The 18827-nt window shown below is 35.7% G+C and overlaps 1 protein-coding gene across 7 annotated transcripts in view; it reads left to right on the top strand.

Moving 5' to 3' along the window:
• The first annotated feature begins 863 nt into the window (after nt 1-863).
• LOC129790762 (neurobeachin) overlaps nt 864-18827 on the top strand; it is a 165908-nt gene continuing 147944 nt past the window's right edge. For 5 of the 7 annotated variants that reach the window (XM_055828464.1, XM_055828466.1, XM_055828454.1 and 2 more), the window contains exon 1: nt 864-1328. In XM_055828464.1, coding sequence (XP_055684439.1) covers nt 1149-1328 — 180 coding nt within the window. In that variant the 5' untranslated portion in view covers nt 864-1148. The remainder of the gene's footprint in view (nt 1329-18827) is intronic. The other 2 variants (XM_055828458.1, XM_055828467.1) reach the window with 2 other exon arrangements.

Below are 18827 nucleotides of genomic sequence, written 5' to 3'. Positions count from 1 at the left end.
CTATCTTGTTTCCGTCAAACATTTGACTTTTGCGCTTTTTTCTTCCGGAAGGTATCATAAAAATTTTCCTCAGTTTTCCACAGAATTAAGGGAATTGTTGTGTAGTAGAGGGTAAATTAGCATTCCTTATGCTCATCCAGCAGCACAGAGAGTTACATAATACACATAACATACATAATATTGGGTGATTCCATAAGTAATAAGAAAAGTCCTCGGAAAACTTGAAAAAAGGATTGATGGCAGGGGAGGTGTAAATACAGTTTTCTTAGGAAAATTCAATCAATTTGAATTTAAACAATCACAGTCATTCCACTAGGAAGATTCGTTTGACTATTAAGCGCCGCAAATACCCATTTGCTGCTTTTCGCCAAAATTCACTATAAGGAAGGAGACTCAACCCACATGGGGAGAGCCCTCCTTGCCTTCTTGCTTCGGAAAGAAATTTCCTTAACAGGTCTTTACTACAAGTGCTGATACAATCCACGAAATACCGAAGGATAAAAATTCTCAGGAGATACTCAAGCAATTGAAGAAACATCAATTAACATTCTAAATTCAGAATTTGTCAAGACATAAAAGTTCTGAGCTTCATTAAGGAAATATTAAGGATTCAACCAGCAAACGGCAACAAATTCGTTGGAACTTTCGGAACCTTTGTAAATATCCAGTGAACAGAGATCTCCAAACTTGCAATCATAAAAGAACAATATATTGTTTTCCTTTTGCAAAGGAAAAGGCGCGCAAATATGGAAGAAAACTGCCAACAGATTCACAGGATTCAAAAAATTTTCCAATCTCGATACTTTCCGGAATTCTCGGCATTGGTAAAATTTTCTCGTTCCATGAAAATTTTCCTTTGGTGTATGTTGGCAGCCGTGTATTGGAGCATAGAACAAAATTTACCTCCGCACCGTACATGCAAAGACTCCGACAAAATAACACCGAAGAAGAAGAAATGAACATGGCTGACGTGAAAAAGTTGAGTGTTGTGAAAAAGTGATCTTTCTGTGACCTTCCTGCCCACCTATGGATAACTAATTAACCCGAGAAGTTACCTTAGTGTCCAGTGCGTACTTTTGCTTACAAAGGAAATCCCTGTGTGCCCTGTGGGACGTGCTACGTGAGTTGTGATTTCTTGGTGTGCCGCAATGACTGACGGGAGGTCTTCGGTTGTGGCTGTAGATGGTGGTGGAATAGACATAAAACGACCAGAGGAGGTTGTCATGTCCAACCTGGCGGATAATCTCAAATTCGCCGTCCTCATTGGACTGGTGGAGGTCGGTGGGCAGGTGTCCAATCGCGAGGTTGTCAACACAGTCCTGCATTTGGTGAGTTTTCCCATTTTTTTGCTGGGCACAACACACAAAACACCTCCCTCCGGAAGCTACTTCCGGAACCAACCACCTCAGGTGCTCATAGGGAAATTCCCCGTGGCAACCTGCCACGTACCATTACTCGCCACCGGATGAGGGTTCCCTCTCGGCAGTCGTGGCCAATTGCGAAAAATGTCACTCGTCCGGGAAGTCCTTCGCGCGAGACTCCTCACGGAGGGCGCAGGACCCCCATCCCAAAACGATGTCTACATCAATTTCGCAATTACATCAATTAATCCCACACTCCACGGAGAAAAAAGGGCGATTAACTTCTCTTGCAAAAATGCTCCGAAGTTGAAATGGTTTTATAATTAGCTGTGTGTGGCAACAAAAAAATTCCACTTTTTCGTCACCAGGTGATCCATCCACATAGCGAAGAGGTGGCCCCTTTTTATCAGCACCAGCTCTGTGATAGCGCATATCAGAGTATTGGTGCTGTTTGTGTAGAATTTAATGGAGAATGTGTTATTTATCACCTTCATTACATTCACATGGGTGCCCCATACACCTTGGGGCACCTTGCATGGTGCTAATCAACTTCTTAACGCTTCAGGTGTGCACCCCATAGGGTATGACATACCACAGGATACAATATTACAAGTTAAAGGGACAACATATCGCTCTTTAAATCAACTCGAACGCTCTGTGGCTTTAAAAAATATCGAGGATGGGGGTTTGGCTTGAAAAATGTTCCCGTCTGTCGCTATTGGCATTTCCATTACGCAAAGCGAGAGCTCTCTTCCCTTATCTGCCACTATATGCAATTTTCCATATCTAATCTTGAGGGGTGATAAGAAAGGGAATTTTTAAGGTACTTTTCAAGATCTACACTACAAAGAAAAAACCGTTTGAATAATCTGTAAGAATTTTGTATCAAAGAATCATGAATAATAAAATCAAAACAAATACAAAAGACGTATTTTATATGCCAAAAAGAAAAATTTAGGAAATGATACAGCTTCAATTTTTTTGTCAATTTTGCAAATTAAATTGGAAGATTATCATTCCCTTTTTCTTTCCCTTTGAATTCTATGTACTGGTATTGAGCAGCAGGTGCTTAAATTTAATCTTCTAAAGTCTTTAAAAAATGAGGGAACAATTCCGCATTTTTCTTAAAGAAAGAATCTAATTAGAACTGTTGAAAAAATAAATCTTTCATTAAATTCTTGTCCCTTTAATGTGATTAATTAATTTTATCTCAAGGCTCTTCATCTCTTTGACTGTCATCGATGGTTTTGAGGTTTTGATTATAGCCACAAACGATATTTCATTGAGTATTAATTTCTTACCCTCGAGTGATTATTGCCCTTCTGTAGTTCAGTAAAGGGAAATCTTTATCCCAAAGGGTGCAATTATTACTCGTGTTAAATCTTGTGAGAAAGTTTTTCTTATTTTTATCTAGGTGTGTGTGTAGCTGTAAGGACGTGTGAAGCCTTTAAAATCCCAGAAACTGTGATTTTTTTGTACTGAATAACACTGATATCTATTCTAAATCTTAATTTTTAGAATTTCTATTTTTTTATTTTCAATTATTTTTTGAGATTTTCTGAAGTTTTTGTGATTATCTAAAATCAATCATATTTCTTAAAACAACGAATGTTATTTTTAAGTTTTAAAAGAGAATAAAAAATAAATAAAAAGAAATAAAAATGAATATTTTTTTTTATTTTCATTTCAATGATAAATTTTCCTCTTATTATTGGCTTGACTAATATCTACTCAGCTTAAAACTAATTAAAATGATTTTATATTGGACAACCCAATATTTCCTTTAAAATTAAATTTTTCAATCCGTTTTTTTGTTGTATTTTTTGCTAAATTAATATGTAAAAAAATCTCTATTTGAGTCAGTTTTAAGTAAATAAGGTTTAGTTATAACTTAGATTTCTTATTTACTTCTAGAGGTCAATTTCACTAGGTATTTGAGATGAAATAAAATGCCATCACGCTATCATGTCGCAATGCTTTTGCTGGGCTTCTGTACGTTCTGTACATACAAAATTAGTCAATTATTTTTCAAAAATTACATAATTCCCATTTGCACAAAAATATTGGACAGAAAGCAAAATAATTTAATATTTATTATATTTATGAATTATTTTGTGAATAGAATCAATCAATGAAGAAATTCGTTATGGATTCTAATTAGAAATTTCTGTTAAGTTATCTTAACTTACTCGGCTGAATTTTAAGCAGTTTCTCTATCAAATAAACCCAGTTTATATATTTTTCTAGGCCTTGCACCCCTAAAACAAGCTGGTAAATTAGATTGAAGTTTATCTTAAAAAAAAAAACAACTCTCACATGATTGAATGTCTGACTGCATGCGGTGTGAACATTCAAATGAAGGTTGCACGCTAACCTTTTCACTTTTTATATTGCGCAAGAAAAAATAATAATAAAAAAACTTCTGACAGTGAAAATGGAGAATGGCACAAAAAAAAGAGAATCCCACTTGGAAGTTGCATTGCAGAAAAAGCAATCTCCAGTGTCGCTATTCACAGTGAATTGATTTTTGTTCCGAACCACTGAATGGGGTTCCGGGCACAAGGAAGAATGACCGCACGGAAATGGATATGGGGGGTTGGGTTGTGCTACCTAGATATACGTATATGTAGTGTAGTGTGGGGCTTGGTGCAATAAATGGGTTTTAGATGATAGCCGAGGATGCGCTTGAGTGCATGAAAATGGACCTTTTGTCTGGCCGACAAAACAAAGCAGATGATGTGATGTGGTTTGGATGAAGATGAATTGGGAAGATTTTACGCAATTGCTCACCTGCTATGAGATTCTATTTAGATTTCTCGTGTAAAGCTTCTTTGTCTTCTTAAGATCCTTAAACTAATTACTGTCTTTCTAATATTTGATCGTTAAGTTGGAATAGACTAAAAATTAATCAAAAGAATCACATGGGAACGATTTTTCTTAATAAAGGGTCTTTAAAACTTTCTAAAAAATCATAGAAGAAGAACTTAAACGTTTGCAAAATCGTTTGACTACCGTATTTAGGTCATTTCTGACACGTGCCATCCCCAATTTTTACCTTAAATGCCAACTGACACTAAATAGATAAATCAACAATTTAAGACAGAACAATTCCAACAACACACAGTCCTTACACGTACCTGCACCCTTCATGCTCCTTCTTCTTCTCATTTTCCACTGTCACGAGTGATTTTTCCTCATTCACACCCAATTCCCTACCAAAGTCTCGTTCTTCCGGAGACGGGAGGTGTAATACCAACCAGTGTGAAAGGTAAAAAAAAAGACAAGAGGGGACACGATAAGAAAGAAAGTAAAAAGAAAGAACGCCTTCGCATCGAGTTTCCATGAGATTTCATCGCAAACTCACAATTTTTCACACTCTCCACTACACTTGGGGAATTTTCTCTTAAAATACGAAAGAGAGTGATTTTCTTTAACACAAAATCCCTCCTGGCATTGTGCATAGAGTAGAGTGTAAAAAGCCAATGTGAGAGTGAAAAATTACTTTGAGAAAGAATTCTCTGCTATATAGGCCAGTAGAATTAGCGGAAAATGACCCCAAACTTTTAAATAAATTCGGCCTAGCCAAATTTTGCACCATTTGATTCATAAAAATATAAGAATTTTTTTAATATTTACCTGCATGCTCTAAAACTTATGCTCATTTCAGAAATGCGTTTGAAAAATTTTTCATACATTTTTCCATAGAAAGCATCGAAGCCATTGAACGAACATGCGACGTCGCTGAATTTCGTGTTCCGAAAAAGTATGATTCGTCAATTGACAGTTGAGAATTTTTGAGTAAATATTTTCATTTTTGTGGGGATTTTTTTTTTGTGATATAATGTGTGTTTACTTATTATTTCTGCATTATCTCATGTAGGAAGTACTTTTTTTAATCCTCGTTATAATTTGTTGAGTGGAAATTGTAAAAACTATAGTATTTTATGTGGTTTGTGTGAGCAATTTCTTGGAACCCCCCAGTGGCTTTGATGGCTTCTATGGGAAAATGTATGGGAATATTTAAACGCATTTTTTGAAAGGAGCATAAGTTTTAGAGCACTCCAGTAAGTATAAAAAGGTTTCTTATAATTCTCTGAATCAAATGGTGCAAAATTTGGTTAGTCCCCCATTTATTTGGAGGTAATTTTACATCTCAGCTGGCCTAATATGGGTATAGTGTGTGATACATACATATATAGCGAATGCGTAATTACTCGCATTTATATACGGGAGAGATGACAAGCAATTGCGGAAGGGTAATGAATGTAAATAATTACACACGTGTCATACACCGAAAACACCCTGGAAAATGGAATATCAAGTGAAGAAGCAGAACCAGGATGTAAACAGACATACAATCACTGTTCCACACATACCCCAAGCCCTGTCATGTTTGTACAAAAATGATGAACGTGATCCTCTTTCAGCTTCCCTTTTTCTGCATCAAACTGTACTCTATACTACATATGAGAGGAAAAAAAGTCATTTCTGTACACTAAACACGATGTTGATGGGTGGAATGAGGGGGTAAATATGCCATTTGGGGCTTCTTCGCAATGACACTCATCCACCCACCATTGTCAGTTCAGTAGTGAGTCTCAAGGATCATTTCTTGCAAATCTCACCTTTCAAAGCAATTGTTGTGTGTATAGACGAGGCGAGAGAGAGAGAGAAGGGGTGGTTTAAATTCTAAAGAAGAAATCAATGGAAATCGAGAATGCTTTTCAATGAAGAAGCTTCTACTCCATCGAAGCGAAAATAGTTATTTTTAAAGAATAAATTTTTGTTGCTAAAATATTTTATTATTTTCCTTATTAAAACTTTTTCCAATGAATTCTCCTCAGTATTTATTAATATTTTAATAAATAAATCTTGGAAAATTTTTTTTAAAATAAAAGGAAATAATTGTTGGACAGAAAATTCATATTTTTTCTTGAAAAGTAGTAGGGAGCTATCTGCATTGACAACGCAAAGTCCTTTATGTAATTGTATTCTCATCATTCATTACTGAATGAAGGTATCCCTCAGACCATAAATGTGTCTCACCTGATTGTTTTAGAGAAATAGAAACATTGCTTTCAATAAAGCTGTGTCCAGTCCATACTCGAACCGAAGATCTTTAGAATACAAGCCAAGCGCTTCATCTATTGCTCCCTGAATTGATGAGAAAATTTGAATTTTTGTTTACAAAAATCCACCAGGAAAAAAATGCTTTTAGTTAAGAAAGTAAAAGTAAGATAGAATGAGCTTTCTTGGTATCTTAATATATAAACCTGAAAAGTTTGTTTGTCTGTCTGTCTGTGGCACAAGAACTCCTCCTAAACGGCTGGGCCGATCTTAATGAAATTTGGTATGGAGGTAGAGGGGGTCAATACGAGTTGCAAGCGCTATATAGGATTCCGCCCCGACCCCCCTTTATAGCGCCCCCACAGAAAAATTAATTTTATCCCATTTTCTACCTGCTGAAGGGTCAGATAACGGGATTTTTTTATTTTCAAAAATTTCTCGGGGTACCGTATTATTCATCCCCCTACTAATATACGCCCCCCCCTTTTATAGCTTAAAATGGAGTTTGCTCACACGTGATTGGGGGCTCGGGTTGACTAGTAAATTATATGTTTTCTTATCATGTTTATAAACAGGCAAACAACTAAATTCTGATTTAGTGTTCTTTATTGCGTTGTTATGAATTATTTGCATTTTGTACGGTAAACAAAAAATCTGTTTATTTTTCTATATTTTTAATTTTCTTTATTTAAAATTAAGAAAATACATTTTTTTATCTTTGACTAAACAAGGAAAGGTCAAAGTACTCATACTTGTAATATAGCAAATACAGATAAAATCATCTCTGTTTACCATTTGCATGCCCCTTGAATTTTTTTCAACTTTATATTAGCATTGCTGGACCTCACTAATCAGATTCCCTATCATTTAACAAATTTTTAATCAAACTTCCCCTCCTAAAGGCGGAAAAAACTTTCCCCATAAAAGCAATACGTTATCCCCGAGTGCCTCTCGAAATGGCTTTTCCACGAACAGGTTAACAGCAAACCATTGAGGAACGTATCACAACACCCCTGCTGGAGAAGTCTCCCCTTGTAGTTGAACAAAGAGAACCCCAACCGCATCTCCCTCCGGCTTGTCTTGTGCCAGTTAATCTCCAATGCCATGCTGAATATTAAGTGATTCGCTGAAGAACTATTTTTCATTTCTCTGCTCCCCTCATTTACACACTGACGGCACATGCACCATATATATACAACACTGAAAAAAATCCCAACACTTGGGGTGAAAGTATCAGCCATACAGAGGAGAGATTTCCCCCATATATAATTTTTTTCGTGGCAAGTGTTGCAGAGGAGGAATCCCTCTCTATGTGGAATTGTACCTATAGTTCAAGGCAGTATGTGGTGCTCGTTGTGTGCTTCAGCAGCCTAGCAATTTATGTACACACATTTCTGCGGGGAAGGCAACACACTTGTGACTTCCACATGAAATTAATGTATTTTTCATATTTTTACCATCCACGCAACTAAATGTTCAGCTTGCGGTGGTGATGGCATAAATTCCGTACACAAACCAAAAGCAGAAGGTCACAAAGAAAGAGAGAAAATGCATTTAGAGTACATTTTCGAGACGACATTCAGAGCAGAAAAAAAGTCTTTTATTCCTAATTAGTAGGTATGTGTGAAAATTAGCATTCACATAGCATTACACTCATGGAGAAGTTTTTCAAAGAAAATCCTCCACCACTATCAATTTCCATACTCTCAGCCAATTAAGGGGCAAAGTAAAGCAGAGAGCGTAACTTTTTTTTTCCTTCTTTAGTTCAGGGATGCTCTGTGTGTTATGTATGAAGGTATAAAAAAAAAGTTGAATCTTGTTTAATGTGAACCAAAGAACAGACCTTTGGGAACTTCCTCAACACTTGAGGTGGAGTACACTCCAGGAAATCTTTATGGAAACGCAGAGGGGAATTTTAATAGCTTACACGGAAGTTTTGTTGAGTTGTGAGGACTGGGACAGTGGGATCAGGTAGAGAGAGAGAGAATGAACTTCACCAAAGGCTGTGGGGTATGTGGTTTAGAATTACGTGGAGCATAGCTTGATGTAATCTACAAAACACGTGGATTCTTTAAAGTTGGATACAAAAGTTGTGAAAGTAGATGAACTATATAGGAAAAAAATGATTTTTAGTAATTTAATTAAGTAGTATTCAATCTTGGTTTTGTTAGATTTCTATAGATTAGGATGATGAGAATGCTAAAAAAAAATGTAGAATTCATTTTATTCGTTATCCATTAGTTGTCCATCGACGTTACGATTTTAACAGAAACTTTTATCAGACCACAAATTGTCAATAAACAAATTAACTCAAATTTATCTTTCAATTAAGTATAGCTTCACGGCAGAGACTAGTTCAATTTCAATTAAATAAACCAAATAGAATTTAAAAAAAAGTTCCCACAATTTGCTGGAAAATCTCTAAATCTGTAAATTAGATCAAACATCTAAACTCAAACTCAAGAAGTTTCCCCCTGGACGCTTTTTTATCCTCATGAGTGTACTGCAAAAAAAAAAAAATTAAAAGGGCCGAAAGTATAAAACTTTTGGCTTTCATCTCTTGAAAAAAAAATCTCTCATTCACCTTATTTCATATTTATTTAGGCTTTTCTCCAACTTTTACACTGTGCGTCTTTCCACTCAACACTGTGTGAGACCAGAAACCATAAAGGCATCCACCCTCCATATTTTCTCCTCCACCATAGGTCGGCGAGTTCATTTTCATCTCCTTTTTTGGGGCGGGTGGGGGGCTACGAAACAAGGCTTGAGCTGTGGGTATGGGAGGGTGAGAAAATAGGAAAAATCTGTGCCAACAAATGGCAGAAAGTTTCAGGAAAAACCACGCACACAAGCGGGGGGTTTTTCATCTTCTAGCACGGGGAACTAAATGAAAGGCGAAAAGTGGGAAGAAGAAAGGAAAAATTAAACAGAAGGAACAATTAAATTAATTTCACGGGTTGTTTTAATCACGATTTTCATAATCATTGACCATCCACCGCCCCCGTGTGCAAAAGGGGTCGCGGTGGAGAATTTCCATTTTATACGAGAAATGCTGCCCCCTTCAAAAAATTTTCAAGCGCGTAGTTAGCAAGAGAATGCCTTTTGTGCGAGGGAGGAAAATCACAATAATGGGAGGGGATTGTGAATTTGGCTAATATTTCTTTTCATCATTCATTTAGTTGTGTGCTTGGGCTCTTTCCTTTTCACCATTCCATCCCGGTGACTTGCGAAATGCCAGAAAATTAGCATTTTCAGTAGGAGAGGATACCCTAAACCGAGCTGGGTGGATGTGAGGGAAAAGAAGACGAACATTTTGCCCCCGAGAGTGCCTTTGGAAGCGCCAAGGAAACTCGGCGCCTCGGAGGCAACTGTGTGACAAAAAAGCCCCATAAATAATTCACACACACAAGAAGAGGACGTAAGGAATAAAAGGATCCACGAGCAGTTACAGTTCTGATTTCTCACAAGCAACTTCTACCCGGGCTTTTCAATTTACCAAGATTTACCATATAAAATGGAAAAGCATAATAAAGTTGCAAAAAGGGGTGGAAAATATCACCAAAAGGGAGTATTGGTGAAATTTTTATTAAAATGAAGAAACTTTTAAAGTAGAATATTTCATAAACTATAAATTCTAGGAAAACTGTTGCGATTATAATGTGGCGCCCTGAATAGGGGGCGCCACAGGGCTTTGGTCAACTCCCCCAGTAACCTCCACCCTCGTCCTCAAACTAAACCTACAGAGCACTTTCACTACGCAGCCATACCCGCACAAGGCTGAGCTCCGACTGACTCTACTCTCATCATCCCTCTTTACTACTCTCACATAATTACTCTCTCAGTGCTCTCCTATATTCTCTTGAGGATTCTCGTACTCTCTCTCTCACCTATTTGGGGGTTTGTAACCTGGGGGCAGAAGCCGTTGCCGAGGGAAGGGCAGCCGTTACAGTTACCGCCAATCTAAGGGTACTCACTCTATGAGCTAGGTTAATATTCGCTGGATAGTGAGTCGGGCGCTACAATAAAGATTAAGATTTTTGAACATAACATTGAGATGCTTTTTAGTCTACTTCTTGCTTTTTTATTGATTAGAAGAGACCAAAAAAAAAACATTTTAGTGACGTCATTCTTCGTATTTTCGGGCAAAACTTCGTCGACTTCTTATAACTGATTTCAAAAGAAAATTAAAAGTCTGACGATTTCTTTTTCTTTTTCGATGCTCTGCAAAAATGTGCTTGCTCTTATTGCTTTCTTGAACGAAGAGATTACCCATAGAAAGTGGGTAAGCTCCTTTATGAAATGCAGATTAAATATAAATATTGTTGCAATATTAATAAACCTCAAGACACTGAAATTCTTCTGAGAAATCCAGACAGAATTTATCCTTGTTTGCAATTCGCAGAAGAAGAATAAATTTTCTTCTAATGAAATCTGCATCCTTGTGCAATATACATAAGAATTTTATATATAGACTGCACGATCGATGATGAAATTTGGTTACCTGAAAAGCTCCTTGCTTTGGTCTTTTTGGATTTTACTGGAAAATTGTGATAGTTGGGAGTTAAATGGAAGTTCTTCTGAAAGCTAAAAATATTTCAAAAACTTTTTGAAAATTCCAAAATTCAAAATTAAAAATTAAAAATTTATTTTTAAGTTTTTTAATCTTATAAATTTCATGAAGGGATCTTATTTATTTCTTTTATTTCACATTGAACTTGGGCTTTGTTTTATAAAAAATTCGTGAATACATTTTCTTTAAATTTTCAAATTTTTAAAGAGAAAACTTAAATGTTTTTTATGTACTTTCTATATTTTTTTGTACATTTGAAATTCTTTAGTAAAAGTTCACGAGCTTGCGCAGAAACTTGAAGAAAATGAATGTCTTGCCTCATGAGACGTATTAGATGTATTAAATTCAGATCAAATAGATTCCTTTCTAGAAAGTTTGCTTGATTCTTAAATTCTCAAAATGCTTCTTCAGTTATGATTCTATCATTCCAGGATGCTTTCGTTTGAATTTCAACTGAGAGCACAAAGTTTTAGCTGCTTCTCAAACCAAAAGGAAACCTTTCGGCATTTTCTTTGAGCTTCACAGACTCACACACACTGCAAAAGGAATATTATAATATTCTGTCTGAGAAATAAACTTTATACAAAATGAATTTTTGTTGCATAAAATTTGGCATAAGCCTTAAAAGTTTAGGGTATGTGTTGAAACTGACATATAAGTAATAGTTGTTGGCATAATAAATTTAATTGTAAATGTTCGCAATATCTCAAATTAATACAAAAAATATAACTAAAGGGAAATATATAAATTTTCACTGCCAGATAGCTGATCGCTAAAGTGCGATTATTTTTATTAATTTCATTTGCATTTCAATCGCAACATAGCCCCACCCCCAACATTTGTGAGTACCTTGATTGAATATTTTATCTCTTTACCCTTCGTAAGCGGAAATCAATGCAAAATTCTCATCAACACCATTTTGGAACAACAACGTGGAATAAAGTAGCGTCCATGAACCAGCTAGCCAGTCCGGTGTATGTACTGAAAATCATATGAATGGCATAAAAAGAAGAAAAAAATAACACCGCATACACGGGTGAAAAGATATTCAATGGACACACACACACATACAACAAATTAAAATAAACAAAATAACACAAAATTGGATGGGAAGAGCGCTATATTGGCAAAAAATAAATAAAATAAATAGCATTTTGGACAGTCTTCTGGGTTGCAAAAAAAAAAAGTTCGCGCAGAAATTCTCAGTGGAGACAAAAATAAATGCTGAAGCCACTAAATCGTTCGTGCTGGAATAGTAATGGGAATGGGATGCTACATATAGAGATAAAAGCGGACCACACTGAGCAACCACCAAGTGGGGGGAGGTTTGTGGGTAAATTTGGCCTCGAATATCGCATTTTGTGTGCTTTCATAGGAAGGAGTGCGAGGAAGCACAAATCCATTCTGTCGATTTATCTCTTTATTCAGAGCGAATCATTTGGAACTCAATTGCACATCAATTGGTGCAGTCCATTCCCAATGCATCAGTAAATGCTTTAATATTCAAAAAAAAAAAAAAAAACAATTCAATTTATTCTCCACGGTACACAGAAAAAGCCTGGAATGTTTGAGAATTCGTGCAAAACGATGAATTTCCTTAAAAAATTGAGTTCAATTTTATAATTTTCCTAATAGAGCTTTTAAAGAATTCTTTTTTGAAGTTTTTTTTTTACCGGAAATGAAAAACATTTTCAATCTGATTGTGATTGGCTGTAAATTGATTTAAAACATGCCACAAATTAAAATAAATATACATATAATGTAGGTATTAGATTTGGTACAATAAACAATAAATGTTCAAAAGAACATAAAATGTTCAAATAGATTTTCAATTTAATAACTATTACATAGAAATTTTATTCATTTATTCATTCTATATCCAAATATTTAATATTAATAACATTATTATTGTAGGTAATTAAAAATCTAACATTAATACGTTACGTTATCACTGCTGTAATTTGAACATAATTTGAAATGCTTCTAGTTAGAAATTAGGGCAAATTGAACATTATGTAGTGATATCTAGATAATTAAAAAAACAGATTTATTTACATATTTTGATCATATTTTATTGGGCTGCTTTGATTCCTAATGATTCGTATGAAGAGATTTTAATCAATTATTATTGAATTTCAATTATATATTTTATTGGTTTGATTTCTAAAAAGCTTCCGTAAAATGCAATTTTCTATGTATCCGCGAAAACACAAACTTTTTTTTTACAGAAAGTTAAAAAATAAAATCTTTCTTTGGGCTATTTTTCTGTGAATATTATTTTTTAAAGTCTAACGAATTAAACTTCTTCATTTGCCGACCATTAGCCATATTTTCAATTTAAAACAAATTAAGCAATTACGCTTAATACAAAAATAAAGTTTGCAAAAAGTCAAATGAGCTAGAAGAAAAATCAACCTTTTTTTTCATTTTGCTTTCCTTCTGCTAATTTCAACAGAACTTTTTCCTCACACTCACACAAAATTTAAACCTTCACAAAATCAGGAAAATCCATTTAAGCTTTTCCAACACACCGAAGAAATATCTCGCAAATCATTTTCCATTTTAGAAAGTGCTTCAGCATTTTAAACACACACACAGCAGCTCCTACGGCAAAGAAAAATCACTCTTGCAGACACAATCAATTATCCCTGTGGTGAAAAGAAATATTTCATCGTTGATAATTGTTTATCATCCACCAACAAATTTAAGCAGGAGTAGCACCCTTGTGCGTTGAGGGTGGCTGGAAAAGCTATGTGGGAAGTGGAGAGAATTGGTGTGGCGGTGTAAATAGGCCTCAAACAAAAGTGTACAATGTGAATGATGTTGTGTGGATAGGGCCACAACGAGAGAAGAATCTTTGTGTAATAAATAAGCAAGTAAATATGATGGAGAGCATACTCAAGTGTACCTAACTTTTGGACGTTTAATTGAGTAAATAAACTCCTTGCACAATAAATTTAATTGGAAACGGAGAACATTTTCCTGGGGTTTTAGGCATCTGCAGACTCCATCCGCCCTCCATTCAGTATTCCAGTGGGGGTGTGTGTGTACATTTTGGGGGGCAAATAAGCCGAAAAACGACAAGAAGAGGGTTTTGTTGAACAAAACCAGGAAATAGGGAAGAGAGTAACACGAAAATTCACTATGAATTTTGGATTTTGAGGAGTGTTTTCCGTATAGAAAACACAGAGGGGGGAGGGGGATGGTAGGAGCGAGAGACACAAATTTTCAGGTAACCCAAGAGATTTTCCTCTCGAGAACTTTCTCAATTTACTAGCTGCACCACCCACATCTTGTCTATGGGGTTTTCCCTCTTCGTGAAATTCACTAATAAAATTCCCAACAAGAGAAATGTTTATTCCGTTTAATGTCGCTTATCGCAGTGAATTCTCCATCCAAACCGAGGACACCACGCTGTGTATGTGGCTCCCACACACATAAGTGACATCCTGGGGAAAAGAAGCAGGAAATTGCAGAGAGTTTACTAAAGCAATATCTCAGTGCACTATATTGCTAAACTTTGGGGGTGTGTTTAACTTTCATTTGAAAAGTAAATTTAAACGTTCGCTCTCTATGAGTTAATTCCATGGGTTTTGCTTTACAAATACTATACACTCTTTTGCTTCTCGCTCTACCTGGAGGATACTAGAATTATGTGCATAAGTTAATTTTACTCATGAGAGAAATTAAATCTCTATGCAATCCCTAATGTTTATTTAGAGGGTAAAAAGTTTGCAAAATTTTTAGCTGCATAGCAGAAAAGTTGCGTTATACTTTGTATTTTACGGTATTTAACACTTAAAACAAGTGAATTTTAATACTCTAAAAAACTCCTGGGTCTGTATTCTCTAAGCTCTCTAAGAGAGAAAAACTCTCGTGATAAACTCCCGAAGACTTTTTGCGGGGGAAAAGTGAGGAAAACTTCACATCATCATCACAGATTTTCCCGGTTTTCACATTTCTTTTAAAGCGCTAAAGTCTTCAGGAGTTTATCACGGGAGTTTTTCACTCTTAGAGAATTCATGCCCTGATGAATTTAGATGGCTAACCCGATGCTACTTCAGGAAATATTCTGAGCTTCATGCTTAGATTCTATTAGGAATAACATCTCTTTAGACAATCATATGTAAAAGTTCAAAAACCAAAAAGAGTTAATCCTTTCCTTTTTTGGGTCGTACGTTGACCCAAACGTGAGACATTTTATTTTTCCTAATTTTCATAAATTCAAAGGTATTTTCAAGTTCCAAATGCATCAAATTCACGCAAAAGGGGCCAAAGAAGACGGTCTAATTCCATAGAAACATCCATAGAATAAATATCGTGATAAAAGAGCGCATATTTTAATGTTTTTTTTATTTGAAGCTGGACGCGAAAGGGTTAAGTGACAATTTAGCCTTCCAGATGAGTTACTAAAGTTTAGGTGCTTATTCGTTTTCGTTTTGAAAATTCAAGGAAATAATCAGGATACGCGTTATTTTATAGAGATTAAAAAGAACGAGAAAGAATAAGAAAATAAGGGATTGGAAAAAGACGCCTATAATTTGCTAAAAAATGCAAATAATGACGTCACTTGTATTTTTTTTGTCTCTGTGAAGAGATTTTTCCATACAGGAATGAATGAGCATTTTTATATGGAAAAAATCATGTAATAAGTAATTTTATTCTTCAGATTACCTTCTTAATTACTTGTTTGAAAAATTAAGGATTCATCTGTGTCTTAGTATTCAATGAAAATTTAATAAAAGTTAACAAGAAAATTGAAAATTCAGAACTTGAATCTTAAACTAAAATTTGGGTTGGAAAATTCACAGATGTAACCACAAACTCTCTATTTTCTAAATAAATGATTTATTTAATAAATAAGCACCAGATCTGCCTCAGATTTATGCAATACTTTCATGGTGTATTTAATATTGCATTAAGACCTTCCTCAATTTCTTGAGATGGTGAATTTCTTAATTAGATGGTAATTATTGCAAGCATTAATTTCACAGAATTGTTCTTACTTCCACACCGAAGATTGCAAGCTTTGGGAAAATGGACATCTGTTTGGGAAGAAAAAACCAAACCAGAGAATCTCAAGTAAAGTGAGAAGAATAAGAGAAGAGAAGAAGGTGCATTATGTATTTTTTTTATCTTTCAATTTTCCAATTTAAACACTGATTCTTGTACATTATCAAATCATGTGTAACACACCATAAATCACATGAATTGTATTTTAACGCAAAATCCATACAATGTTGGGAAAAAGATGCATTTTCCCAATGATAAATGACACATCATCAATCATGCTAAAAGCTCGCCGTATGTTATCAGTACTCGGTCATTTTTGAGCATGATAGGGGGGAAAGCGACTAACATTGTTGGAATTATTGCTTGGAAATTGCAAAGAAAATCCATGTGGAAAATTTGCAAAGTAATTCAAAGAGATTCAATGTGCAGATTTTAGGACGTGCTAGATGGGTGAAATGGTTAATTTATTGGATATCAGCACGAGGGCTCGTCACATTTTTCATGCCCACCCCTCCTTCCTAATAAGTGACCGACGGATCCTTTTTTTTGCACACACACAAATTTTCCACCCTCGTTCGCACCCCATGGCGTACGCTTTGGGATGTGGAGCCAATGTACACGCGCTCGCACATTATTTTGTCACTCGTATGTACCCCTTTTTTGGTTCGAAATGAAAAAATACCCCACCATACAACCCTATCAAAGCCATCCTGGGGACATCCATAAAAAAAGGAACTACCAGCGCATTGAAGAGAGAGATCTCTTTCACATATCACTCCCGCCAGTGTGTGAAGAGAAGTGAGAAAAATTGTTTGAGAACCATGGAATGGCTTTTCCCACCCACAACCGCACCACCACCTATAGGAATATTTCGATTTATGAATTTTAAAATTGCACACCTTGCTTTTACCTTTTTTTCTGTATATTAGTTGGTATACCACAATCGTGGCATACCAAGTATTGTAATAGCCCGAAAAACCGACCACCTCAGATCGGGCTCAAACTTGGTATGAGCACGTTTTAGACATCCCACATTACGAAAATGGTGGTGGAAAATTTTTGATCCGGCCGGCCTGCCGGCCGGCCGGTGCGCTATACTTTGTCTTATAACTCGAGAACGGCAGTAGATAGAGACTTCCGGTTTGAGGTTTTCTATAGAAATGTGGGTGTAAAATTTCATTTTTTCGCATTTTCAAAATCCAAGATGGCCGCCGTCCGCCATTTTGAAATACCGTTAACCACTTCCCTTATAGTTAGAGGTCTGAAATTTTAGTATGTTTTAGTGCTCAGTGAGACGTTTTCATCAACAATTCATACTTGACGATCGGTCAAGCGGTTTAGCAAATATGGCGGCCTAAAGCAAAAAGTGCTTTTTCGATATATCTCGAGAACGGCTTGACCGATTTTAACCGTCTTGGTATCAAATGAAAGGTATTGCGAAGCCCTACAACTGTCTAGAACATTTCAAGTTCCAAAAACATCTGCAAGAGGCGCTAAATACAAAAACAAAAATTGCCTAACTTTAAGGAGCAATATCTCCGAATCCCCATTAGGCAAATCCTTTAAATTTTGATATGTTGTAGCCTGACTCAATAACTTTCACCAGTCCAAAAATGAAGAAAATTTATGTCGCCGTTTAGAAGATATAGTCATTTGAAAAATTCTTGAATTTGAAAAGTTCTATGAGCCATATCTCCTGAACTGCTTGACCGATTTTGCTCATCATAGTATCAATTTAAAGGTTTTGCAAAACTCTACAACTTTCTAGAACATCAGAAACCTCTAAACCCATTCCTTTAGGGCAAAAATTGCCAAAAACTGTTTTAGTAAAACAAAAATCCACCATTTTGTGTTCTGGAGGTGACCTTGAAAATAATTGAGATATATATTAAATTATAGTTTATTTCAATACCTTTTTAGAACTAGTCAAGAAATTTCTGTAGGTCTAACAGAACTTAAGATATAAGCATTTTAATCTGTCAAATTGCTAAATTTTACAAAAAATCGACTTTGACTACTAATACTACTTACAAATTAAATTACAACGCATAGACTGACCCATCCGCGTTGTGGTATACCAACTCTAATAACTGGACGCGTTATGATTGACTTTCCCTTCGGAAGCATCGCAAATGTGACAAATTTGTGTCTGTGCGAATAAAGGCGATATGGCGGATTTTTCTGGGCATACTTTCGGCATGGAAATTCATCATTTTGCTTTTGTATGTGTGTGAGACATTTCCATAAATGCAAATTGAAAAATTTTCGAAGAGATCTCAATCTTATTGGATAAATTGCTGGAAGTGAATGAGGCAGAATTTTCATTTCCCACGTGTTTTCATCCATTTCACGAGATCATTTGTAACACGCGGAAGACAGGATATATTTCGGAAGAAAAAAATATTTATATATAGGAGGTACTTTCTCATTTGACTGACTCATGATATTGAAATGGATACCGTACCTCCGTGTACGAAGGTAAATTTATTCATGACGGAGTCAGGGGAGATAAATCAATTGCGAAAGAAAAGTGTACTAAGGGATGGTGGGCGAAAGAGCAACTTTTTCCCTACATCTGACACCAATTCCATTAGGCCATGCGCTCGGTGTGTGTGTACAGAGTGGACGGAGGCCAGAAATAACCAACGGACCACCCTCATCAAAAATTCACATTAACACAATGTGAAAATTGTACTTAATTTTCACTATATTAAAATACATTCTATTCATGGTGTGGGATCATTATGACCCAAAATGGTGGGATCCCGCTCTCTCGGTATGCCTTGCAATCTGTACCGTAAGGGTATTGGGGTGGA

The sequence above is a fragment of the Lutzomyia longipalpis genome, chromosome 2 (genome assembly GCF_024334085.1).
Source record: "Lutzomyia longipalpis isolate SR_M1_2022 chromosome 2, ASM2433408v1".
Taxonomy (NCBI): domain Eukaryota; kingdom Metazoa; phylum Arthropoda; class Insecta; order Diptera; family Psychodidae; genus Lutzomyia; species Lutzomyia longipalpis.
Note: the sequence above shows the minus strand (reverse complement) of the source record. Positions and strands in the feature narration are given on the sequence as shown.